This window comes from Pongo pygmaeus, chromosome 19 (genome assembly GCF_028885625.2).
Source record: "Pongo pygmaeus isolate AG05252 chromosome 19, NHGRI_mPonPyg2-v2.0_pri, whole genome shotgun sequence".
Lineage (NCBI taxonomy): Eukaryota > Metazoa > Chordata > Mammalia > Primates > Hominidae > Pongo > Pongo pygmaeus.
In genome coordinates this window covers 80,188,054-80,215,855 of record NC_072392.2, presented here as the reverse complement: position 1 = coordinate 80,215,855, position 27,802 = coordinate 80,188,054, and the positions used below count along the sequence as shown (strand labels likewise).

Genomic DNA, 27,802 nt, shown 5'->3' with positions numbered 1-27,802 from the left:
ACTTTGTAATCTACCTAATATAGAGGCATGGTCTCAATTCTTACAACTTCTATAGAAGCATTATTAGCCTTATATCCTTTGGAGCATTAAGGTTCTCTTCTTTAAAAAAAGGAATTAACACTATGAAGATTGGATCCTAAAGAAGCTAGCACACAAAATGGACCCAACTATGCCATTTGAATGAAAAGGATTCCAATGCCTGGATATAAAAGCAAAATGTGTTTCAAATTCCACTGATATTCTAAAGAAGAAAAGGATAATAAAAAAAACTTACATTATTTTTCCAGTATCACCCAGACAGTAATTACTATGGTAACCTATGCCATATAACAAAGTTATTTGCCAATTGTGTTCTAATTCTGAGCCTACTCAATTTTTCAACATGTAATATATAGGAGGCATAAAATTCAATTTACAGCACTGTATTTTGGAAAAGGAAGTCTATCAATTTAATAAAAACGTGATATATTTACATTTTGCATCTCTTGACTTTGTAACTTTTTAATCAGTAGCTACTACAGGGAAATGCTCTTACTTAATTCTTACAACTATCATATGATATAGGCATTACTATCCTTATTTTGAAGAAAAGAAAACTGAGAATAAGAGAATATATCTAATTTTCCAGGGCCAGTAATTTCTATAGTAATCCACATTATATAATAAGGTTATTTATCCATTAAGTTCTTATGATAGTAAACTATACAACTTTTTAAAATGTGAAATATTTAAGGCAAAAAATTCAATTTGCATCACTGAACTCAGAGACTTTTGAGACCAAACCACTCATGTGGAAAACGAATCTAAAATCCAAAGAAGTGAAATTACCTAACAAAATCCAGGTACCTAAAATTTAACTACAATGTTATTTTCCACATATGCATCGCCAATTGGCAACCCTTTTAAAAAAATTCTTTAACTTTTTTTTATTTTTTTCTGTATAAAAGAGAAAAGTTTATTTTTAATACAAATACAAAATTTATTTCCATAGAAAGCAAAATTTACAAGTTAAATATAAAGATTAAAATAGTGTTTGAAAAGCTCACTATAGTGCTAACAAACTAAATGAAAATAAGGCTATTTTGCATTTGAAACTGAAATACCTCTTAAAATAATTTGATCCCCAGTGTTTGCTCTTTTTGAAGTTAACTGACTTACTCTTAAAAAGGATGGCTGCCAAGATGGAAAGTCTTACTGGGTTTTCACGTTCACCTATTCTTTGGACATAACTATGAATTTTGTATACAATGCATTTCATGAAAAGTTATGGCTCCCCCAGATTTCCCACAAGTGTGATCTTGAAGCCCTAAACATTTATCCATGTGAGCTTCAAAACAGAGCCTTAACAGTTATTCAAGTAGCAGTACTTAAAGATATAATTCTTGAAGCAGTTTCAATGGTTTCTGATCCAAATAATCAGTTTCTGAACATTACTACTTCACGTAATAGAGTCCATCTTCAGTTTCTTCTCACTTTCTCTTTCCCTTTTGGGTTTCCTTTTTGTGGCCTGAGGCCACCAGTTCTTTGGGTACTATCAACATACTTCCATCATGAGTACACTGAAGAGCATAGTGGTTTGGATTGACTGGCCTACCTTGGTCATCTCTTAATCTACTAAAAATATCATGATAAAGGTCATGCAGTTTCTGTTTCATTATGTTAATAGCTTTGATACATTGTGCTCGCTCTAAGAGTTTCCTTCTTTGCTTGCAAGTTACATACATCATCTTCTAGATTCAAAATTATGTCCAATTTGCGTTTACGATAGTTCTGCACAGCAACTTTATTTTTCCCTCTTCGTCTGATATCACGGATAAGTGAGACTTGTAGGTCTGTCAGATAGTACCTACTTAACATGCTATTGAAAGAATCAACAGGCATAACGACAATTTCATCTACAGAAAAAAGGGATATGCAAAGCTTTAGCACGCCGTTCATCACGGCTCAAGTTTCTGTGTCTTCAAGGTACCTACTCCTGATCTTCTGTGACTTCCCAGGCCACGAAAAAGGTTCAGAAGTAGATTCTGGTGCACTTGCTGCAAGTGGTAAGTGTGGTTATGAAATATGTGTTGAAATGTAAGATGCCCATGGAAACCAGAATCATTCTGATCCAAGTGACAAAGCTTACTGGGTTCTGGGTAGTAGCCACCTACAGCACCTTCTAAGTCATGATGGGAACTTAGATTCATGGTCAGTACAATAACCTATAGCACCTTCATCACACACAGAGTGAGAGGAATTAGACTTGATGACAGAGGTACTATTGTGACTTGAATCTAAAGAAAGGTCAGAATCAGAATCTGGTTATCAAAAAGCTGAGAAACATCGATTGGATCAAAGTCGTCTTCTGTGGCCAATGACATTAAGTTTATCTCATCAAATATATTTACGTCAAGGTCATACAGTAGGTCTTGGCTTGTTGGATTCCGCATAAGATTGTCAACCGGTGAAAGAAATCCTGTCAAATTAGTTCCAGGAAGGGTTTGCTCAGGATTGGTGGTATGAGAATTTAACTGCAGAAATGGTTCTTGTGACTGTGAAGTCCTTGCTATTGGATCTCTTCTAAATGTATAGTTGGGACAAAGCAAGATGGCCTCATGAAGATTCACATCCTGACTTATAGCCTGGCTGAAGTTTACGTGATAATGTGCTGAAGAATTCATGCCATCACTGATACTGCCTGGAAGAGGAATATCTCTCAATGAGATGCCCTCCGTGAATTTTCAGGCTGTGATGAAAGCAACAGGAATAAGTCTTCCAGAGAGAAATAAGTATCTGTCCCATTCAGATGTCTCTCATTTCTAGATTCAGTGGTCTTTTCTGCCTCCCAATCAGGTTCCTCTGCTATTTTGTTTTCATCATCATTATTCTGCTGAAGTGAGTTCTCCTTCTGGGCTGACACCCTTTCTTCATTTTCCTCACGCTGGGAACTATGATCCACAGCTTCGTGCTCTTTTCTTAGTACCTCGTTCTCCTCGCTCGCACATCCGCCAGCGTCCGGCACCTGAGCCGTCGGTTCCGCGGGTGCCTTCTCCTCTTCCCTGGCGTCCAAGGGGCCACTCTGAGCCGCTCGGGAGTCACCGCAGCCCCCCTGCACAGCCTGGCTGCCGCCGTCCACGCTGGCGCCGGCTCCTGCGGTGGACGAGGCGGCGGCGGCGCCGAGCAGCCCGTGGGCCTAGTCCGCGCTCCTGGCAGCCACGCTGTGCACCAGCCACGCATCCACCCGGGTGAGAGGGATGAAGGGGACCCCGAGCGCGCACCTCCCGGAGCAGCGGGCCCTCGGGCGGCGCGGCAGAGTCCAGCTCCCGGCCCTTGGGGTGCAACTGGCCCGCGCGCCCCCTCCCTCCCGAGGCCGAGAAGGGGCTGAGCGCGTAGACGGAGCTGGCCGGGCTGCCCAGGAACAGCAGCTCGTCCCGGAGCAGGGTGGGCGGCGGCAGTAGCAGGTAAAGGTCTAGGTCTACCCGGAACCCAGCCAAGCTCAGCAGGAGGGTGAGGTGCAGGAGGGTGAGGTGCAGGAGGCCGCCGCCGGCCGACCACCACCGTTTCAGGTACTTCACCGCCGCCACGCGCCCGGGAACGCCCCTGGCGGCGCCCGCGGGTCCCGGCGCCCCAGCCGCCGGGGTGACACTTCGTGCGGACCCCGCGCGCCGCCCGCACCTACCTGGAACCCAGAGAAGCGAAACAATGGACCGGGGCGCGCGGCGGCCGTCGCGGTTTCCCAGGACCGGGCACAAAGGCGTTCCCTCGGCAGCCGGCACCGTGCCTGGCACGGCCGGGGATCGGGAGACGCGAAAAATGAGCCCCCTGCGCGCCAAGCCCGTTCGCCCGGCCGCCCGCAGCCCGGCGCGGTGGCCAAGCTCCGCCCCGGGCCGCGGGCGCAGCCGACGGGAACACGCCCCCTCAACTTTTTTATTTTTAAACAATCTCAAACCCTCAGAAAAATTGCAAGTACAGTACAAAATTTTTTTATCTGAAATATCTTACTGTAAATAGCCAACAAAATGCCCCTTCACCATTAACTATATTATTGTGTATTTTCTCCAATGAGAACGTTCTCTTACATAATAACAATACAATCATAAAAATTAGGAAATTATTACATTGATACAATGTAATAATGTCATCTAATTCTCAAACCCATTCACATTCTGCTATTTGTCCTGGTAATATCATTTTAAGCAAAATGATACATATTTTGTGAATGCTATAAAGAAGGCACCAAGATTAACTTTTTAATAAATGAATATTCAATTGAAATAACATCATTTATTTAAAAGGCCATCCTTTCCTTGCTCCATTGCAGTGGTACCTTTATTGTAACTTTATAACTTTGTTACAAATCTTGATGTAAAGTAACGTGAGTTTTACAACTTTGTCTTCTTCAACTTTGCCCAGGCTATTTTGGCCCTTTGCATTTATTCTCATATTTAAAATCAGATTGTCAGTTTGTATAAAATTATGCTAGACTTTTGATTGGGATTGCATATAGCTCAAATTGGTGAGAACTAAAAGCATATTGAAACTACAAAACATAATATATCTCTCCATTTATTTAGGTTTTTCTTTAAATTTTGTCAAAATTGTTTTGTAGTTTTCTGTTTAAAAATTATAAACTTGTTTCACTAGTTACTCCTAAATATTTGCTTTTTTGTACCATTGCAAATCATATCTTTATTTTCATTTTATAATTGTTTGTGGCAAAATACAGAAATACAATTTTTGAACATAGAATTGTAATTTTAAATTGATCATGTGTCAAGCAGCTCTGATAAATTTGCTCATTAACTGAAATACAATAATATAATAACCAGTGTATAGATTCATATTTTTTCTACCTATTAATTATATTGTCAATGAGTAATGGAAATTCTATTTCTTCCCTTTTAATCCTTATCTTTCTTATTCTGTTTTGCCTGTGATACTGGCTAGGACTTCCAGTACACTGTTGAACAGAAGTGATGATAGTAGACATTCTTGTCTCATTCCTAATCTCTGTGAGCAAGAATTTAAAATTTTCCTTTAAACATGATTGTTGTAGGTTTCTGTAAGTACCCCTTAACATGAAAGGGTGTTGAATTTGATCAAATATGTTTTCTACATCTATTAAGATGATTTTTCTTCCTCCTTTATTTTGTAATATGAAGAATTACATTTTTATTTTTGTTAATACTAATATTGCACTCCTAAAACTAATTCAACTTGTGATATATCTTTCCTTTTTATATATCACTAGATTTCATTTGATCCTATTTTATTAAAGCTTTTCCCGTTTGTGGTCATGATGGGGACTGAATTATAATTTGGTGCCCATGTAAGGTTTTTACATGAAGATTACATAGGCCTCATAAAATAGGTTGGAAATGTTCTTCCTGCTTCTAAACTCTGAGTTTATATAAGAGTGATACTATATCCTTCTTAAATTTTAAAATAACTTACCAATGAAGCCATCTGAACCTGGAGTTACTCTTCAGATTTTCTAATTATTCTTCAGCTACTTTTGTTAAGTTGAGTTTTTCAAGGAATTCATTCTTTTCATTAAAATTTTCAAATGCATTGGTATAAAAGTATAAGATCCTCTTAGTATCTTTTTTATGTCTGTGTACTCTGTAGTGATGTCCCTTTTTTCATTCCTGATATTGGTAACGTTTCTTATATGTAGATCTCTTGGTAGTGAACTTTCTGTTTTTTCTTAAAATATTATTTCATTTTTAAAAGATACTTTAATATAGAATACAATGTTCACAGCCTTTTAAAAAAGTTTAGTATTCAATGTTATTCCATTGTCTCTGGCATTCATCAGAGATGGACCACAGCATTCTGAAAGACAGGTGCATTTCACCAGCAGTGTAACTCCTGAACAGTAATAACCAATAAACTATTGACTCATGAACTAAGCTAGGCTCCTTCAATGATAATTTTGTAAACATTTTTTGTAAAGAAAGCTACAAATATTTATTATTATTATTATTATCATCATCATTATTTAGAGATGGGATCTCGCTCTGTTACACAGGCTGGAGTGCGGCCCCGTGATCACAGCTCACTGTGGCCTTGAACTCCTGGGCTCAAGCAATCCTCCTGTCTTCCTGAGTAGCTGGGACTACAGTCATGTGCCATCACACCTGGCTTATTTTTAAAATTTTTGTAGGGACAGGGTCTTGCCATGTTGCCCAGGCTGGTCTCAAATTCCTGGCCTCAAACGATCCTCCCCCCATGGCCTCCCAAAGTGCTTATAGGCATAAGTCACCACACCCAGCCATCAGTATTTTTTTGCTCCTTAGAAAATAATGTATAACTTTTCACTGGTGGCTTTTAAGATTTTCTTTTTGTAGTTGGTTTTCAGCCATTTTACTCTCATGTTCTTAAATGTGGTTTTCTTTGTGTTTATCCTATGGCCCCACAAATGCTGACAGGCTTGGTTACTGCCCGTTGCCGTTAAACAGTTGTGGTGATTGCTTATGTTGCTTAACTTTTACTAGATTTTATAGTTATTCTATAAAATACAAGCTACTTCATCATATACAGATAGAACCAGGTGAACCAGCTTTACGGGTAATTCTAGTTACCCTGCTCTGGTTAAAAATTACTGTTTAGGTTATTACTTTAAACAAAGTTATAGCAATCAAAAGTATGTGATATTGATATAAGGATAGAATAAATATAAAAGGAATAGAATTGAGAGTCCAGAAATAAACCCATACATCTATGATCAATTGATTTTCTCTAAGGGTACCAAAATCATTCAGTGGAGAAAGAACAATGTTTTCAAAAACTGATGTTAGGACAACTGAATATCTGGACCAAAAAAGATAAAAATGGACTGTCATCTCACACCACATACAAAAATTAACTCTAATTATTAAGGATTCAAATAAAAGAGCTAAAACTAGAAGAAAACTTTGGTGTAAACCTTCAGGAGTTCGGATTATCTTTATGACATCAAAAGAAGCAACAAAATAAAATATAAATTGAACTTTACCAAATTCAAAATCATTTATGCTTCAAAGGACATCAGAAAAGAAAAAAGACAACTAACAAAATGTGAAAAAATATTTGCAATTATCTACCTGATAAAGGTCTAATGTCCAGAATATATGAATAACTCTTACAACTCAACAATAAAAAGCCTGATTTTAAAATGGGCAAAGCATTTGAATATACATGTCTCCAGAAAATCATTGAGGAGAAAGTATGTATCCCAGAACAAGTTTTTAATGCAGACAAAAGTGCCCTATTCTGGAAAATAATGCCAAAAAGGACATTTATTAGTAGGGAAGAGAAGCAAGCACCAGGATTTAAGAAGGGTAAGCTAGCTCTAATCTTTTGTGCAAATGCAGTTAGGTTTAAAATCAGGACTGCCCTTATCCATAAAGCTGCTAACCCTCAAGCCTTGAAGGGAAAAGATAAACTCCTGCTGCCATCTTTAGATTGTATAACAAGAAGGTTTGGAAAACCAGAATTCTTTTTCTAGATTGGTTCCATCAATGCTTTGTCCCTGAAGCAAGGAAGAGACTGCCTTTTAAAGTTCTTTTGAGATTGGACAATGCCTCTGGCCACCCAAACTCTATGAATTCAATACCAAAGGCATTGAAGTGGTCTACTTGGCTCCAAATATGATATCAGCCTTTACATTAGGGGGTCATAAGAACCTTTAAAGGCTCATTACACATGGTACTCTATGGAAAGAATTGTCAACACTGTGGAAGAAAACCTTGACAGAGAGAACATGAAAGGCTTCAGTAGGATGCCACATCAAGCCCCAAACAATAAACTCCTGCTGGAGAAAGCTGTGTCCAGATGTTGTGCATGACTGCACAGGACTTATAACAGAGCTAAACAAGGAGATCATGAAAGAGATTGTGGAAATGGCGAGAAAAAAAATGGTGAAGGGTGAAAAGTTTCAAGATATGACTATTGGGAGAAATTCAAGAGTTAATATACATCACACCAGAGGAATTAACTGAAGATGACCTGATAGGGATGAATGCTTCCAAACCAGTGCCAGATGATAAGGAAGAAGACATAGAAGAAGCAATGCAAGGAAACAAATTGACATTAGACAATCTGGTAGAAGAGTTCCAATTATTCATGACTGCTTTGACTTATTTTATGACATGGACCCTTCTATGATATGGACACTGAAACTAAAGCAAACAGTGAAAGACTGGTATCATAGAGAAACATTCTTAGAGAAATGAAAAGCCAATAATGTCAGATAAGAAATTATGATGTATTTCCATAAAGTTAAACCAAGTGTCCTTGCCTCTTCTGCCTCCTCTTCCACCGCCTCCACCTCTTCCATCTCTCCCACTCCTGAGATAGCAAACCAACTCCTCTTCCTACTCAACTTGAAGATGATGAGGATGAGATGATGATCCACTTACACTTAATGAAGAATCAACATATTCTGTCTTCCTTATGATTTTATTAACAATATTTTCTTTTCTCTAGCCGTGTTATTGTAAGAAACAGTATTATATAAATATGCCGTAAAGATATGTGTTAATCAATCATTTATGTTATTGATAAGGCTTCCACTCAACAGTAGTCTATTAGTAATTAAGTTTCGGGGGAGTCTGAAATTATACATGAATTTTTGACAGTGTAGCCACTTGTTTTCCAGCCAGTCTCTTGAAGCAAAAGTATCCACTTACCCTTGGACTTTTGGAAATGTGGACTTTCTTTCATTTCATTAAGCAATCTTTTAAATCCAACTCCATATTATCTAGAAGGTGCCCCTAACTCCCACATTGTTCAAGAGTCAATTGTACTAATTCATGCTATAATATAAATGAACTTTGAAAACACATGCTATCAGCATGGATGTAGCTGGGGGCCATTATCCTAAGTGCATTAACACAGAAACAGAAAACCAAATACTGCATGCTCTCACTTGTAAGTGTGAGCTAAACATTGGGTACTCATGAACAGAAAGATGGCAACAATTGAAAGTGGGGACTACCAGAGGAGGGGAGGGGGAGAAGGGGAAAGGGTTGTAAAACTAACTATTGCATACTATCCTCAGTACCTGGGTGATGGGATCATTCATATCCCAAACTTTAGCATCACACAATATACCCAGGTAACAAGCCTGCACATGTACCCCCTGAATCTAAAATAAAAGTTGAAAAAAAGAGGAAGAAAGCATATGCTGTATAAAAGAAGACACAAAAAAATACAATATGATTACATTTATATGAAATGTTCAAAATAGGCAAATTCATACAGACAGAAAGTAGATTCATGGTTGTCAGTAGTTGGAGAGAGGTGGGAATGGAGAATAACTGCTAACAGGTACAGAGTTTCTTTCAGCGTCATGAAAATGTTTTGGAATTAGAAAGTGGTGATGCTTGCACAACTTTCTGAATATACTAAAAATCACTGAATGGTACACTTTAAAAGGGTGAAATTTATGGTATATGAATTATGTCTCAATTTTAAAAGCTACATCTGATTAAAAATACTATAAGGCATCCAATTTTAGAGATATTAAAATGTAAAAAATGTGATACAAAGACATTTGTTTCACCAAAGCATTTAGAAATACGCCATTGATAAGGGTATCTGCATCCATGAAGAGTTCTTTGGTAGGTGTTCTCTGCAGACTTGGGAGATAGGAAAATACGTTGGTGTTGAAATGGTCTCCCTAATTTCAAAAAGAATAAGACGAACCTCTGGGACAGAGGCCAAGCAAGTCTTTAAATAGCTGGGACAAAATGATGTGGTTAGGCAACATAGACAGTGTGGTATTAAGAATAATACAGGGATTGATACTGTGGGGATTTAGAAGGACTGATTAACTGAAGTTAGGATTTCTATAACTGAAATAGATGGGCAGTCCAGTTGTGTACATCTGAAAACTCCAGAGGCATGACTTAAGATGTCACAAAAACTGGTGGTCCCTCATCCAATTCCACACATGATTTAATTCATAGATCCAGAAGTCATTGAAGAAAAACCTAACTACCTTTGAGAAAGGACCTTGCACATATTAATCTTTTTAACCTTACCTTTTTTTCCCCCTCATTATATCTTTGCCCAATTTTCTTCACTTATTTTTATATTATTATATTATTTATACTATACATCATAAGTGGCTTGAAATCCTTTTTAAAATTAGAGAGACTAAAAATTAAAAACTTGAAATCCAGATAGTCATTTTTAAATGTCATTTTTAAATATTTATTTTCTAGCCATTCTCTTGAACAAGAAGTATTCACTTACCCTTGGACTTTTGGAAATGTGGACTTTCTTTCATTTTCATTAAGAAATCTTTTAAATCCACCTCCATATTATCTGGAAGGTCAAAGTAAAAAATGCTGACATTAAAAACCTGATACTGAATTGGCACATGAAATAAAGACCAATTTACAATAGTTAGCTAAAATTTCACTCTAGCTCACTTTTCTGTCTCAAATGATTGAAACTATTTCAACAGAACTTTTAACACTTTTTAAAACCACCCAGTGAATAGTTAATAATATTACTAGCAAACAATAGCTAACATTTTTGAGTTCCTTATATATATACTAGGCACCCTTTTATGGTGTTTTACATATATTAAATCATGTAATCTTCATAATAATTCTATAATTCATAATAATACTCTTCGCATGCCTATTTTTTTTTTTTTTTTTTGAGATGAAGTCTCGCTCTGTTGCCCAGGCTGGAGTGCAGTGGCGCGATCTCTGCTCACTGCAAGCTCCGCCTCCCAGGTTCTGCATGCCTATTTTTGAAAGATGAAAGCAAATGGAAATTAAATAACTTGTCCAGGTCACAAAGTCAGGAAATGTTAGAGGTTGTATTTGAATTGATGCAGTCTAAGGCCAGAGGAGACAATGTTATTAGAATACACACATACATGCACATGTACGTGTACACACACACACACGCACACGCACACACACACACATACACAGTCACAAGTGAAGTAAGGTGCAATAATGTGACACAGCAGACAATCTAGGGCTATAATTATATTAAGGAGACTTTGAGTTTAAACAAAATGGCAGACTTGGGTAGCACAGAAACCATCCCACTACAAACCCCTAGAGATGCTCTATGACATATACCATTCCATGGATGTGTGACTGAGTCATATGAAGGAAATAACAAAAAGTTAACTGGGAACTGAGATCCAGAATGTTAAGCATTGAGTGCTAACACCAAAACTATCTTTAGGATAGAGACGAGACCCAGAAATGGCTAGGTGCTTGATTTAAATGCTCATACAGAGTCATAAAAAAAGATTTGAGCCCATAAAAATAAGAGTAGGAACTTAGATATCAAATAAAACTGAAATGCTTAAAGAGTTTCAATCCTGGTTTTTTAAAAAAGAAATTAAAATATTATATTTATTGACTCAAATAAACAAGGAGGCCTAAATCTTCCCAATTCTGAGACACAGTGGAAAAAAAAAAAAATCTCTTGTGAGAAATTGAAGGCCCAGCATGCATCTCATGTGGGTGTGAAGTCTAAATTTATACCACTCTGATGATGTGAGAAAACTGAGGTCAAAACATAAAAATTGATCTAGGTGAATAACAATCTGGGGAACCTGGCAAAATCAATAACTAAACTGTACTGGAGAGGTATTCTTAAACCTAGGACTCACAGGATTCCCAGACACAAATTGGTTAAAATAAGCCCAAAATAAAAGTTCACCAAAAACCAACAGAACTCAGCAGCTTCTAGAAGTATTCCCAAATGATTTGACTTCCTAAAAGTAAATGTGTATAGGAAAGGAGATCAAGTACATATTACATGAAGTCAAAGACAGAAAACAAAGGTAAATATGGACTACTTGAAAACAATCACTAAAACTAAATAACTTATTTTTAAATGTAGTGAGCCCACCCATATTTTATTTGGTTAAAAATCAAAATGGAGCAAGTACTGTAAAAAAAAAAAAAAAATGAAAGTGGATCTCCTCTGAAAAAGATTGCATATCAAAATATGCTGCTGTTGTCATGTTTTTATTTTATTATACAATTTATGGTATTTTTCCACCCATGCTTATAAGTAATGAATGGTAATTAAATAAGCACATATAGTATCCATATAAGTATGAATAGATATATTCAATAAATATTTAAATTAGTAGAGTGGTTTGGCTCTAATTTGTATCAACCTAAGCCTCCAACAGAAAAATGACTCCCATTAGCATCTTATCCTTATAGGTACACTCTAAGACTATTTTTCATAAGTAGAAAAAAAATGAAAAAATCTCAGGCCAAAAAAATGCTCACCACTGACATTACAACAGTTAAGGGCTTCTTTGAAGTCCTCCTCAGTTAAATTAACATTCAAACATTTCAAGGCATGCTCCAAATCAGGTATACCAATCTTGCCATTATCAACATGTGACAAGATGTTAGCAGCTTCTTTAATCTCTACAAAGATAAATGTACACAAGATATTATGGTGTAAAAAACATTCAAAATAATTTGTCCAAAATCTACCATAGGTAAACCTCAAATTAAATATTTATCTGAATCAAAATATCTCCAAAGGAAACACAATATTTTCTATTTGTAACTGATGGCCCACTTCCCTCAAGCAGCACTTGAAACGAAAAAACATTATGGCAAAGAGAATAATATGATGGGCTACTGACATGTATTATAATAAGATTTTGTCTTCATTCATTCAACCATTAAAAACTGAATGAGCTACATGCCTCCCTGTACATGTAGATCTAAAGATTTCTACCACCTGATGATGTAAACAAAGGCTAAAATTTGAGATTGAAGCTCTTGATCCCTAGGGCCTCAGATAGTTCATACTGTGCTTTTGTGTGAATTGGGAAAAGGCACCTCCTCTCTATGCATTAGTTACAAAAAAGGGTACCTTTCACTAGGCAACTGCAATCCAGCACAGAGGTTCAAGGCTTGGAGTATGAACTGCATTTCAGCCTCCACTTATGCTCTCTCAACAGGCACCTTTGTGCAAAGCACAACTCATATAACCAAATGAGGCAGTCCTGTTGATCTCACACCAATTTAAAATATAAAACATAACCATTATGTGCTTTTTAATTTTTCTGGTTTTTGTCTGTTTGTTTTTGTTTTTGTTTTTGAGATGGAGTCTCACTCTGTCACCCAGGCTGGAGTGCAGTGCTGCCAACTCAGCTCACTGCAAACTCTGCTTCCTGGTTCATGCCATTCTCCTGCCTCAGCCTCCCAAGTAGCTGGGATTACAGGCATGTGCCACCATACATGGCGAATTTTTTCTATATTTTTAGTAGAGACAGGGTTTCGCCATGTTGGCCAGACTGGTCTTGAACTCCTGAGCTCAAGTGATCCACCGGCCTCAGCCTCCCAAAGTGCTGAGATTACAGGCGTGAGACACCAAACCCAACCTAATTTTTCATCTGTACCATTTCTCAATCAGTTTCTCCCTCAACCCCCAAATGAAGTTGTCTATGTTTCCATATGCTGAAAATTGTTGCATTACACCAGGAGATCTAAGCCTTCATGGAGATCACTTGGAAAGAACACCATAATATCATCTTAGACCTACATTCATTCTACTAACAGTTATTTTACAGCTTCTAAGATCAACAATAAAATATTCAGTCCCTCGTATCAAAGAGTTTCAAGTAAATTCCTTGATAAGGGAGACTAAGTCTGTCATATCTATAAACAAAATTATAATATATCATATAGTAAGTGATATGAGAAAAATACACACACAAAATTATGGAAGCACTGAGAAGGTTCACCTAACCTAGATTTAAAAAGTGATGAACTCTGGGAAGGAAGTCTTATGGCGTGAGAAATGACATTTGAACTGAGTTTGGGGGGGAAATGTCAGTTTGTCTGTCAGGGAATGTATCCAAAGGAAACAGTATACGCAAATAAATGCAAAAGCAAATAGAGCCAATTTAAATTGTGCTAAGTAGTATGACTACAGAATAAATACAAATGCAGAAATGATAAAGGGTGAGTCTGAAGAAATAAGAAGACAGATCTATTCAGTCATTCATTCAATAAATATTCACGATTATGAGTTAACAACAAAAGATTTGGAACAATAGCATAGTAAATATTACATAAGTATCAGATGTTAATATTAGTTAACCTTAAGAGTGTAATTAAAGAGCCAGGACTCTGCTAGGTCCTGGAGATATGATGGTAAGCAAAGTGGAGACATATTCCTTGGCCCAATGATACCAGGCAAGTGGGAGGAAGAGATATTAATCAAATAATCGAAAACAGAAATGGATATTTATAATATGAAATAAGTGCTATGAAATGGACAGAATTTAATAAGAGCATATAACAAAGGAAACAAAAAATTCTGACCTATACTAGCCGCTGATGATAGGCTTTTCTATAATTGACTCATGGAGTCAAAAGAGATTACTCTCCAGCTTTCAGACTTAATGTTTTCTCTTTTTGGTTTCGGACTTACTTGGGACCAGTTATCCCTTTCTTCTCACTCATTTCTCCCTCTTGGAATGGATATGTCTATCCTATGCCTGTGTGTTTTGGAAGCATGTAACTTGCTAACTTCACAGGCTTACTGCTGGAGGAGAATTTGCCTCAAGAAGAATTGTGCCTTGAGTCTCACCCATCTGATTAAGACGAGACTGGAATTTGGACTTTTGAGTTGACACGGGAACAAGTTAAGAGTTTTGGGGCTACCAAGATGGAATGAGTGTATTTTGCACATGAAAAGGGCATGAATTTTGAGGGCCAGGGATGGAATGCTGTGGTTTGATTGTGTCCCCCAAAGTTTATGTGCTGAAAACTTAATCCCCAATGCAACAGTGTTGACAGGTCAGGCCTAATAAGAGGTGACTAAGTCACAAAGGCTCTGCCCTCATGAATAGATTAATGTCAGTGATTTAGTTATTGCAAGAGTGGGCTTATTATGAAAGTAAGTTCAGTCTCCTCTTGCTCTCTTGCTCTCTCAAACTTTCTTGCCCTTCTGCCTTCTGCCATAGTATGACACAGCAATAAGGCCCTCACTAGATGTGGGCCTCTTGACCTTGGATTTCCCAGCCTCTAGAACCGTAAGAAATGAATCTCTCTCCTCGTTTTTTTTTTTAATATACAAATTATCCAGTCTGTGGTATTCTGTTACAGCAACACAAAACGGATTACAACAGTAGGCAAAGAGGATCAGGGAAGAATATTCCAGGGAATAGAATATGCAAAAGTCTTGTAGTGGGAGGAAAGGGGAGTATCTAAGGAACTAAAGTAAAGCCAATTTAGTTGAAGTACAGAAAGCAAGGATAACGGTACAAAATAACGCTAGAAAGATAGGGCATGGAGGATTTTAATTTTTATCCTAATAACAGGAAATGTTTGAAGAGTTATAAATAGGGGGAGGTAACATGATCAGATTACTATTGTGGAAAAATAGTAATCTGGCTGAAGCGGGCAGGAAAGATGAGAAATACATCGGTATTTGGCAATTATTCTAAAAAATATCTCTTATTATTGAAAATTTTCTCATATACAAAGTTCTTACTCACCGTTTACCTTTGGTAATTTTAGATTTGAAGACTCTTTCCTAAAATCTGCAAATTTAGAGAGAGACATTACACAATGAGGAATGGCATCCTGATCTTACCCTGTTTGAAAGGAAACCAATGGATAGATTGAATACTTCTTTTCCCACTAACATTTATCATTGATAACCATTCCCTTCTTCTCAAAAGTTGTTCCCTGGCTCCCAAAATATCCATTTTCTCCTCATTCTTTGCTTACTTCTTGGGCTCCTTCATGGTTATCTTCCACCAACTCCTTAAATGTGGCAGTTTCTAATGTCACAGATGCTTCCTTTCTCCCTAAGGGGAGAAGTTAATCCCCAGCCGGTCTATTCAATAAAATCCTTAATTATTAGTCTAAATTGTCCTTTTGATCTCTTACCTACCTATCTACTATCTAGTCCTAGAATTTTTCCTAAGAACAAGTTACAGTTATACCCATTCACTCCACATACTTCCTACAGAGATGCAAGTTGGTGCAGAGATCTGAGGAACAAACCATAGAAATAAAATCTGTCCATTTGCATAGATGGACTCTATTGTAGAGTTTAGAATAACTCACAGCTAGCCCAGGTATTACCTTGAAACAAACAGAGGTTAGAATACACATAAATTATATTTGCCTTAATTTGTATTTTTGTTTTAAGCAGGATAAACAAAACAAATAACCTATAAAAAGTACTTTTAAAATAATAGGTTTGGGCAATTTTATATGATAACTCTAAACAAGATTGCTGAACCTAGGCACTATTAATATTTTTGGCCAGATAATTATTGGGGGGGCAAGGGTATTATCCTGTAAACTGTAGGATGTTTAGCAGCAACCCTTGCCTCTATTCACTAGATGCCAGTAGTCCTCTCCCATCAGTTGTGATAACCAACACTGTCTCTAGATATTGCCAAATATTCCCTGGTGTGAGGTGGGGGACAATGGGGGATTTGATTATACTTTTTATTTTGTATTTATTTATTTATTTGAGATGGAGTCTTGCTCTGTTGCCCAGACTAGAGTGCAATGACACGATCTTGGCTCACTGTAACCTCCGCCTCCTGGGTTCAAGCATTCTCGTGCCTCAGCCTCCCAAGTAGCTGCAACTACAGGCACGGGCCACCATGCCAAGCTAATTTTTGTATTTTTTTAGTAGAGACAGGATTTTACCATGTTGGTCAGATTGCTCTCAAACTCCTGACCTCAGGTGATCTGCCCGCCTTGGCCTCCCAAAGTGCTAGGAGTATAGGTATGAGCCACTGCCCCCAGCCTGATTACATTTTTTAGCTGAAGCTAAATTTAAAGGCAGGAAATGGCTTTCTAAATATGGGGTAAACTCCATCTCAGTACATCCAAGCTGAGGGTATATAGATGGATCAGGTAAATTCTTTGTAAATAAAGTAAACAACAACTCAACACTTACAATTGGCTACAGAAATAAACATTAATTTTTCAACAATACCTTGTACTTCTCAAAGGGCCTTTCATCCAAAAACAGAAAGCTACAAAACCATTAAGACCTCTCTAAAACACATAAAAGGAAAAGGATTAACTTCAAAATAAAATTATTCTTCAAAGCCATGCAACAAATATATAAATACTCTGAGACCAATTTTACAATCCAGGTCATCAGATCACCCAGGAATTTGATACTGTAATGACTAAATCTCTGTGGGCACATATAACATATAGACCTGAATATGGTCTACAGTAAAGTGTCCAACAAGTTTATGGTGTGATTTAGGGGCCAAGTATTAAGACTTAAATAATACTTGGTAAAATCCTTGGATAAAAATTTAGAAGAACAGTAATATCAAACATTTGGACCAGAAAGCCCACGGCTGACCTCCCTAAATTAAAAAACAAAAAACAAACAAAAAACAAAAAACTAAATAAAATTCAGAAGAAATGTTTTATACAAGCTGCCGGTTGTCTGTCAAATCAACTCACCCTCAACAAAGGAGTCATCCATTACTTCTTGAAGTATGTCATCAGTAAAAGAAAGCCTATCAGTTTTTTCAAGTACATCTGGATTTTTGTCTTTGTCAAACTGACAATTTTCTTTCATGGAGTCCAATGTATTGATAGTCTCATTCAATGCTACAAACAGAGAATACACATACAACATGTAATTCAGTCCATGGATCTAAGTTGTTTGAGCATAACAATAAAATTGATGGCCTCTTTGAGATCTACACTGTCGAATAAGGCAGTCACCAGTTACATGTGGCCATTTAAATATTTAGAGTGGTCCATTCTCCACTCCGATAATTTTCTATAACCCTACTTCAATAGTTTTCTCCACTCCAATAGCTTTCTATTTGTAGCTCTAATAGTTACAAATAACCCTTTTCTTTATTCTTAAAATTGATTTGTTAAATATCTGGGTTTGAGGTGAGCTATTCTGCTACAGACAAAAAAAAGTATGCTAAAGTTTCCCTAGTTATTCTGTTAATAAGCGCACCATTTCAGTACAGTCCCCTTCATTCCTCATAACTCTTCCTAAATGCCAATTTTTCTCTTTCCTTCCCTGCATCCCTTGTTCCTGTCAGCTAACTTCACCCATTTTAGAGAATCATCATAGCCTCTTATGTTTAGCACAGTAACAAACATTTGGACTAAGAAGACCATGACTGACCTCCCTTGATTTAAAAAAATGTTAAAAGCTCACATTTCCAAAGTATATTTCTAAAAAGGCATCTCTCAGGATTTTGTTCTATGATATAGTCATTTGTCATTGGTAAGAAGTTTCAAAAACAGGTCAGTGAAGAAGAGTTGAAGGGATATTTGAGTCTAGAGAGAAGATTCATTTAGTGGGAAGGAAAGAGAACATGTGAGTTATCTTGACATTTCTGGAAGGCTATTAATGGGAGGAAGAGTCCAAATGTTAAATATGGTTCCAGGAAATTTCCACCAAATATGTGGAATAATGTTCTAGTTCTATAGCTGTCGAAAATTATAGAATGAGCTACTTCAAAAAGTCATAAGGACTTCCAAGACAAAGAGTGAAATGAGTGAATGTACCTTACCTAGCCTATCCCTGCAACCAACTAATTTTGATTTTGATTGTTAAATAGTAAATATAAAAGTTGAGGGAATTCTGTCTCTAATGAACTAGGGAACTATCAAACCGTCTATTACAGACCTCATTCTCTGACCACAATAAATACAACTAGACATAAACAACAAACTTAAAGCAACAATGACATTTAAATTGCTTTGAAATTTGGCCGGGCGCGGTGGTTCATGCCTGTAATCCTAGCACTTTGGGAGGCCGAGGCGGGCGGATCACAAGGTCAGGAGTTCAAGACCAGCATGACCAACATGGTGAAACACCATCTCTACTAAAAATACAAAAATTAGCCAGGCATGGTGGTGTGCGCCTGTAATCCCAGCTACTCAGGAGGCTGAGGCAGGAGAATTGCTTGAAACCAGGAGGCGGAGGTTGCAGTGAGCCAAGATTGCTCCACTGCACTCCAGCCGAGGCGACAGAATGAGACTCCGTCTCAATAAATAAATTAAATAAATGCATAAATAAATAAATTGCTTTGAAATTTAAAGTTTCCTCCTAAATAACTCTCAGATCAAGGAGAAAATCAAAATACAACTGGAAATATTTATAAAATAACCATAATACTAGCCTAACAAGTCAAAGACTGTTAGATACACCAAAGTTTCACTAAAATGAAAATTGACTGCCTCAAACATGTTTATTACCCAGTAAGAAAAAAAATAAAGTAAATAATTTAAACAAGAAATTAGAAAAACTATTAAATGAGCATAAGGGAACAATATAAAGGACTTACTAAAGATAAAATCAGAAATTAATTTTTAAACTATAAATAGAAACACTAAAGATAAACCCAAGAGCTAGTACTTTAAAAACAGAGATAATAGAACATTCAGTAGCAAAGAAAAAAGTTATATATATACATATATATATAAATTTAAGAATGAGAAAATAACCATATATACAAAAAAATAAAAAGAATTAGAAGTGCATAGGGCTGTCCTAATAGTCTAAGTCATTTTAACCTCAATACAATTTAAAATTTCCTAGAAGAATCAAATTACCAAACTGACAAAATGAAACAAAAGATGGCAAAAAACAATCCACCAAAGACAAAGTCAAAAAATCAAAAATAAACTAGAAAAAAACCTGAAATGGGTAAGACAAAGTATTAATGCTCCTATCAGAATTTTTAATAAATAATACCCCCTGTTGATAAAAGTGTGAATTTCCACAAACCTTTAGGAGGGTAATTAGGCAGTAGCTTGTTAACATTTTACATCTAAAAATACTTTGGCCCAGCAAGTCCACTTCTAAGGAATTTGCCCTACAGAAAAACTGTGTGCAATGTGCACAAAGATATATGTACAAGGATACTCACCAAATATTTGTAATAGTAAAGGCAAAAACCTAAATGTTTATTAAAAGTATTGTGGACAAAATTACAGTTCATTCCTCTAGTATAACATTATGCAGTCTTTTAAAAGAATGAGGTAGGTTTACATAATATAGTGGAACACAGAATTATATCTAAGATATACTGTCATATATTGCACTCAAGTTGTGCAATATTATGGACAGATGTAAAGAAGAAAGCCTAAAAGGATATTTACCAAACCTTCATAGGGATATTTCTGAAGGGTAACATTAATGTTATAAGAGACTTGCACTTTATACTTCTTACATTCCTGGTCATTTAAGTTTTTTACAGCATTAAAAAGAACTATTCATTCATATAATAAAGGTGTCTTATTTTAACTATTGGAAAAGATCATAATCTTGTTATTTTTCCAATCTCCAATCACAAATGTACAATTCTTAAATTTCAAAATAAAATGTAGGAAGTTCCCCGTAACTGAAAGTGTTCAAGTACACATGAAGCAAATATTTGGCACAGATACTATAAAGAAGATTTAAACACCAAATTTAGGGTTTTACTAGGTGAACTTTGAATAAGTTCTGTATCATTGCCTTCTAACAGTTTTACCATAAAGCTCTTACCAATATAATTGGAAAATTTCTGAGTGTCCCTCAAAGCCCTCATACAGTCTTTAATGTTCACCATGTTATCTTCTGCAAGGAAAAGAGAGAGATGACAAACAAGAACCCCTAGACAAAGTAATACTTGAAGGCTAGTATCAAAATCAGCATATGACTTACATATTTCTTGAACATTTTATTTACAAGGTACTTTTAGATTCATTTTCATCCATTAAGCCTCGCAATAACCCTACAATGTTGTAGGTATACTAGTTCTGATTCTACCTATAATGGGAACTGAAGTACAAAGAAAGCCCCAGTAACTCTGACCAGTAATTTGGTCAAAGGTGGCAAAGCTAGGATTTCTATTCACAGAACTTGAATTCCTAAGATGTTCTTCATTCGCTAAATCAAGATAGCAATGAGGACAGAGTATTCTAACAAGCCCACTTCCACAAAATCTAGACCCACTTGTATAGAAGTATTCTCATAACTGCAAAAGAGGAAATTAAGAGGAAAGGCTCCGTTTCAAAGATTACATTTATAGTAACATAAGCAAATACCTATAGACCTTGCACATCTTCTTTACTTATACAAAAAAAAAAAAAAAACCTGAGAGTAATATTTAAAATGCTTACCAGAAACAAAATCTGATTGAAGAATTTTCTCTACCTCTTCTTTAGGTGACTTAATCCCAATATTTCTTAGAAAGTCTTCCAAGTTCTTCCCAGCTATCATGTCACCTTCAAGCAAATCAGCAGCTAAGACAACTTCCTGTAACTCTATAAATAGAAAAAAAGTTAATTGATAAAAAGCAGTAGCCATCACTCAAGACATTTGTTAGTGGAAATCCATAGTTTATCATTGTATCCTGAACTGAGGAATAAGAAATCTCAGAGAGAAATTCTCCCCTCATAGAATTCTATGGCCAGCAGCACAATGTGCAAAGAGTTCTCTTGATCTATCACATTTCTCTGGTGTGTTTATAAAATTTGCACAACCAAAATCACTCATATAGCTGAATTTTTCACTGCAATTATACAAAGTAATTATTTTGCTGTGGACCTCTAATGGTATCAAATAAAATTAACTCATCAGATATAGGTGAAATAACTTTCAGAATTATGAAAAATGTAAAATATGCGACAAGATTTACAAGAGCTCATTCAGTTTTCCTTTTCAATTCCACCAGGACCCAATTGTACCCTAGTGTCTGGAATCTTGCTTTATTTCCAGCACTGGTTAAGTCAAACCAACATTCAAAGTCTGGCTCCAGGATTTGTAACCTGGAACTGTGCAACTGTGAGCAAATTATTACTACTTAACGTCTCTTTCGTCTAAAATGGGATAATACTATTATCTACCTCACAAGGTTGATGTGGAGAGTAAATATAATAATGTATAAAAAGTACTTAAGATAGCATTAGACATATAATAATGCCTCAATAAATGTCATATTTATAGAATAAAATTAGTTTTATTATTATTATTAAAGTCAACAGAAACTAGCTGCAAATAGTAATCACAGTTTAAGCCTTATGTCCTGCCTCACTTTCTATTCCTCTAACATCACTGGGATGCAACTACAGATGGCAATCTGAGCTTTGCTGACACCCAGAAAACCTGTATCAGCTCTGCTTTCTTGCCTTAGCACTTGATTTCCTTTAAAAACAGTTTCTTTGCACAACCACCTTGAGTAGAGTCTGCTCATCCTCCCATGCTCCACATACTATAAGACCAGGAAGCAGAATAGTATTGTCCTGTCTTTCTGCTGCTGCTATCAGGCCATTTTAGTTCCACCTTCAATCAAACCTTATCCCTCTCCCTTGAGGCTCAGGCCTGTTATTCAACTATGCCACTCTCCTGACAACAGTATTGATTACTGTCTGATCACTCCTTCACATTCTCTGAGGATTTTGGCACTTTGATCATAATCCTCCTTCTACCTCTCATCCCAATATCATCCAATGACAATAAGGATGAGCCTGGCCTCAGAGCACTTTGACCCCTTAACTTCAAAAGGCCTTTATTTCCTTTCCAAAATCATCCACACCAATGGCTACCCTTAATCCTTATCATTACCTAGAATTGTCTATTCCACCTCTAAAATCTTAAATTGCAAGGTCAGACACTGACCATATTCCCTTAAAATTACATGTGTAGATACTGAAAGAAGACATAGAACTTCATACTATGCCTATTCTCTTGGCTCCTCCAAGTTCTTTAACAAATAGTCTAGACAGAGTAAACCAGCTTTATCAGTTAGTAATGAAGGATACATTCTGAAAGCCAAGTTCCTATATGCCAGCCAATGTTTAATCAAAACCAAGTTTCATCTGCGTATAAACATATCAATGCCAACATGTTAACCAGAAATTAGGTGAACACACAGCATTAAAAACAAAAACAAAAACAAGTCCTTTCAATAGAAGTAAATCTAACCATTATAAATAATTCAGTACTTACCTTCTAACCTGGCGGCATCACGCATATTCCTTACTACTTTTGCAAATTCTTCAAATTGTACTTTGTCACCTTCTGTGAGAAAATACACTTTTAATAGACCAACCTCATTAAGCAAAAGTCAGATCCAATAAAGCAACCTATAAACATGTAAACCATTTGATGCACTCATAAGAATCATATTTCCTTTTCATATTTTTGAATAACCAAAGGATTAATTTTATGGGATTAATAAATATTAAGACTATAGAAGTCAGGCTGATGGCTGGGCATGGTGGCTCACGCCTGTAATCCCAGCACTTTGGGAGGCTGAGGTGGGTGGACCATGAGGTCAGGAGTTCAAGACCATCCTGACCAATATGGTGAAACCCCATCTCTACTAAAAAATACAAAAATTAGCCGGGTGTGGTGGCATGCGCCTGTAGTCCCAGCTACTTGGGAGGCTGAGGCAGCAGAATTGTTTGAACTGGGGAGGTGGAGGTTGCTGTGAGCCAAGATCTCACCACTGCACTCCAGCCTGGGCGACAGAGCAAGACGCCATCTCAAAAAAAAAAAAAAAAAAAAAAAGTCAGGCTGAGTTCTTAATTTCAATCAATCAATGGAAACAATATAATCCATATTCCCAAAATATAAAACCAAGACATATTCCTAGACAAAATTAAGAGACATACCTCAGTCTTAGTTTTGTCTTTCAATTGTTTGAAGATAAAAATTCTACACCAGAAAACTTTAAAGACTTCTTTCAGTGCCTGATAGGCCTATGACTACAATTTCTGATATGTGTTTACACCCATTTCTTACACAGTACACAAGTACTAGATTACAAAGTTAAAGTGATGAACACAGGAAACAGAAGCAGCTTTGTTTTCCCAGCCAGGAATAAGGAAGCTTAGGATTTAGAAATATTATAGTTTATTATCATAGACTAGAACAAAGCACAACAAGCAAAATGTGTCACCAGCAGATAAAAGCCTGAACAGGGCTTAAGTATATAGCTACAATTAACAATGTCTCACCTTCTATCTACTTTAGCTTTAAATTAACACTTGAACTTTTAGGAACTATTCTCTAGAGTAAAAATGCATGTCTTTATTGCAGTATTTTTGCTGCTTCTGTCATTTAGTAGAGTCCTATATATCACTAACTGTAAAGGCTCTGTCCCTGAATCTGTGTTCTTTCTCTGATGGGAGAGACGGTAGAGAAGGATAGAAGTGTTCGTACATTCCATTCCTCATGCTTCTTTTATACTTTTATAACACTCAGGATGGCCTTCCACTAGCTTCACATCAATCAACAAGGTTACATAATCAAATATTCTAAGACCAAGTTATATAAAGACGTTCTTAATTAAGTGTCTTCAATTTACAGTAGCTTAAAGATCAGCTTAAAGTAGGCAACAGGTACTGTAACTCAGTCACCTAAATGGAGTCCCCTCTGAATCTAGTTCTTGGTATGTATAATCAAGTAGAACTAAATCACAGCTACTTAGAATTCTGGGAGGAAGGGAAGGGAAGGAGAGGGGAGGGGAGGAGAAGGGAGGGAAGTGAAGGAGGGAGGGAGAGCGGGAAGGGAAGGGAAGGGAGGGAGAGAGGCAAGGAGGCAAAGGAAGAAAGGAAGCAGGGAGCCATCTGAGGTCAATAGGTACTGATAACACTAACAAAATTTACAGCTAGCTTTGGACCTGTTTACCAAGGGACCCAAACCTGTAAGCATGACCTGTGATCTCATTTGATCCTTAGGTTCATATAACTTGCTGAAATAGAATAGCAACTACCAATATTAGGAAAGATTTCCTGGATATCTTTAAATAAATCCTGTGAAAAGACATGTGGATGGACAGAGCTGCTGTCAAGAATTTGTAGCTCAATTATTCTTTGCTAAACCACCAAAACAGGGTTAATCACAGCTGATGCCAGGTTGCAAAGTTAGAGCCTGAAACAAAGATTCAGATCTGGCTTCAGTGGATATTGCATAAAAAATCATGAAGATAAGTTCAGAGTCTTGCTGCCAAGCCGAAAAGAAAACAAAGTTATTAAGCTAATTTCAAACACATCAGATATCAGAGTCAGGAGAAACAGAGAATATCAGTTTAAGTTTAAAAAGCTAAAACAAATAAAGCTAGAGAAACCACCAGCAGAGAAAAGAGATTGTCCCAGGCCTTAAATGCCTAACAACACCTATTAATGATTTCCTCTAATTCTTAGCCTATGGATTCAATGTCTCACATTCACCTTGACCATTTTCCATACCATCTTACATATTTTTGCTCAACACCAACTTTCTTCGCTCAGGTCTTTCAGAAGAAACAAGAGAGCTCATAAGCTACATAACTAGATATTTGGGAAGCATTTCTGAATATGCCAAATGATAAATTACCTTTTCTATTTTTCAATGCTTTTTTGTAATCATCATAAAATTATTTTTAAATTTTAAATATATTTTAAAATATTAAGGAGTCAATATGGAATAACACCAATAACCAAGAACTCACTCTTCAATTTCACTAGAGAGAATCTGAATCAGTTGTTTTTCAGGTTTTTTTTCTTTTTAACATAACCTGGTCAAAATAATACCTAGATCAATAATTTTAAGTTCTTTCTTATATTTCTAAGGTCTTATGGAACAGTTTCAGCAGTTCACTTGGTCATTTCTCCCACTTTGGTCAGAGAAGCTCAACTTTAATATTTTATATATTAGGATACTGTATAAGATTTAATTTGGAAAAAAAGCATTCTGCTTTAACAATATCAAATATAAACAAAAATAACAAATCTCAAAATTTTGCAAACCACTGCATTAAAATAAGAACTAAGTACCTTTGTACTAAGTGCACAATGTTAAAAGAAGAAATGATATGACAAATGGCGTATAGTTTTCAATATCATGTGTATATTTAGGCTTAAATTGTAAAATCTACATTTTATATACTGTCTTTTGCTTCATAAGTACAGAATAATAAACACAGGCCTGGTGCGGTAGCTCATGCCTGTAATCCCAGCACTTAGGGAGGCCAAGGCCAGCAGATCACCTGAACTCAGGAGTTTAAGACCAGCCTGGACAACATGACAAAACCCCGTCTCTACAAAAAATTAGCCAGGCACAGTGCTGTGCACCTGTAGTCCCAGCTACTTGGGAGGCTGAGGCAGCAGAATCGCTTGAACCGCGAGGCAGAGGTTGCAGTGAGCCGAGATTGTGCCACTGCACTCCAGGCTGGGTGACAAAGCAAGACCCTGTCCCCTCCAAAGAAAGAATAATAAACACAATATATGAGTTTTTATTACCATAAAAAAATACTTTTCTAGTTATTTTCATATCTCATAAAATAATACTTTGTTGGTCTGGTTCAAATTAATGCTATCCATTACTTTCTGTGGTACATGTTGCCTATAAATTCCATTAACTTTAACAAAAGAACCTGAAGCACTGCCACAGAGAAAAAGGGAAGAAAATCTATATTATTGGGTAGAAATTAGCCTTCTTTTTTTCATCAACCCTTTTCACCTCAAATCTTCCAACAAACAAAATAATCAATACATTTAAAGCCCAAAACTGCTAGCCTCAACTAAACGGAAGCTTAATGGATGAAAAGGATAATAAATGATTACAGAAAAAGACAGTTATTTGACAAAGACCCCTGACAGCATGCTCATGTTACTAACTAGTTCTGTATAAACATTCCACATAAAAGAATATAAACGTACTAGGCACGTTTTTAACTTCTAGGCACGAAGACTATGACAGAGTAGAAATGTCTACCTGTAACCTGTGTACTCTCCTTCCTGCATGTAGAATATCAGCAGTAAATGATGGAGACTTACTTTACATTTTTTGGTCTACAGTCTTTGTTATACAATACTTTTTTGAACTTTGTTTTTGTTTGCTTTTTTTTTTAACTTGCTAAATAGAGGTGGTAGCTATCAGCAGGTGTGTTTTTCTACCAAATTAAATAAAAGCCTATTTCAACAAAACAGTATGAATATTCCAAGTACTGTTATTACAAAATTTGAATAGATCTCTTAACATTTCCTAATCATGCCCTCTGTGTTCATTGGGATATGCCATTTTCCAGTAACACACCACACAACTTGAAGGTACTCAATGCATATTTGATTAATTTAGAGCAATAATAAATTACACAATAATATTTTTATATTGAATAGACAAACAATCTGAACTTTCTTTATACAGTATTTCCTAAATGCATATGTTGGCATTTCAATCATATTGGAACACTCCATCTCGCCAAGTACAAGATACAACGACAAGAGTTGACAGAAAATAAAGTAATATCTTGGTATACTTTTTAATTTTAGTATTTGTAACACTCACCATCAACTGTCACTAGTTTCAATGCAGCTAGAAATTCATCCTTTTTTAAATTACTGTTCAAACTAGACAGAGTATTCCACAGGTCAGAAACACTCATCGTCTCCTTTCTGAGATTGTCGAGTGTTTCAATAGCATCAGGCAATACTAAAGGGTAGAAAAAACACAAGTTTTACGAATGCTTATGCAAGAAGTTAATACAGTAAACTGTCATCTGGAATAGACAAAAATTAAGGTTTTTATGGTTTAAAAGAATAATAAATGTAGCATAAATGAATTGCCAACTTTCAAATACGAAAACATAATAAAATATTTAGCCTCAAATATAATGTATTTTTGAGGATCTTGAAATATTTTAAGAACTTACAGTGCCCCAACCCTGAATAAACATTATAAATAATAATTTTTATTGAATTTAGATTTTTAAAAGTGTGAATTCAGAAACATTTTCAATTGATAATACAATTAAGTAGCTTTTGTTCTATATCTCTCCCTAAAATTCTCCCCTGGTTCCTACTTCCTCTTCAATCTACCA

General features: G+C 36.2%; 1 protein-coding gene and 1 pseudogene across 1 annotated transcript in view; both read right to left on the bottom strand.

Moving 5' to 3' along the window:
* LOC129017919 (EF-hand calcium-binding domain-containing protein 3) overlaps positions 1–27,802 on the bottom strand; it is a 535,384-nt gene that overhangs the window by 436,115 nt on the left and 71,467 nt on the right. Inside the window, exons 17-24 of the mRNA XM_054458898.1 lie at positions 27,271–27,414; positions 22,945–23,016; positions 21,117–21,260; positions 20,500–20,571; positions 17,439–17,588; positions 15,485–15,529; positions 12,249–12,392; positions 10,225–10,296 (exon numbers count right to left, since the gene is read on the bottom strand). Coding sequence (XP_054314873.1) covers positions 10,225–10,296; positions 12,249–12,392; positions 15,485–15,529; positions 17,439–17,588; positions 20,500–20,571; positions 21,117–21,260; positions 22,945–23,016; positions 27,271–27,414 — 843 coding nt within the window. The remainder of the gene's footprint in view (positions 1–10,224; positions 10,297–12,248; positions 12,393–15,484; positions 15,530–17,438; positions 17,589–20,499; positions 20,572–21,116; positions 21,261–22,944; positions 23,017–27,270; positions 27,415–27,802) is intronic.
* On the bottom strand, positions 1,354–3,599 carry LOC129016810 (nuclear factor erythroid 2-related factor 3-like; annotated as a pseudogene).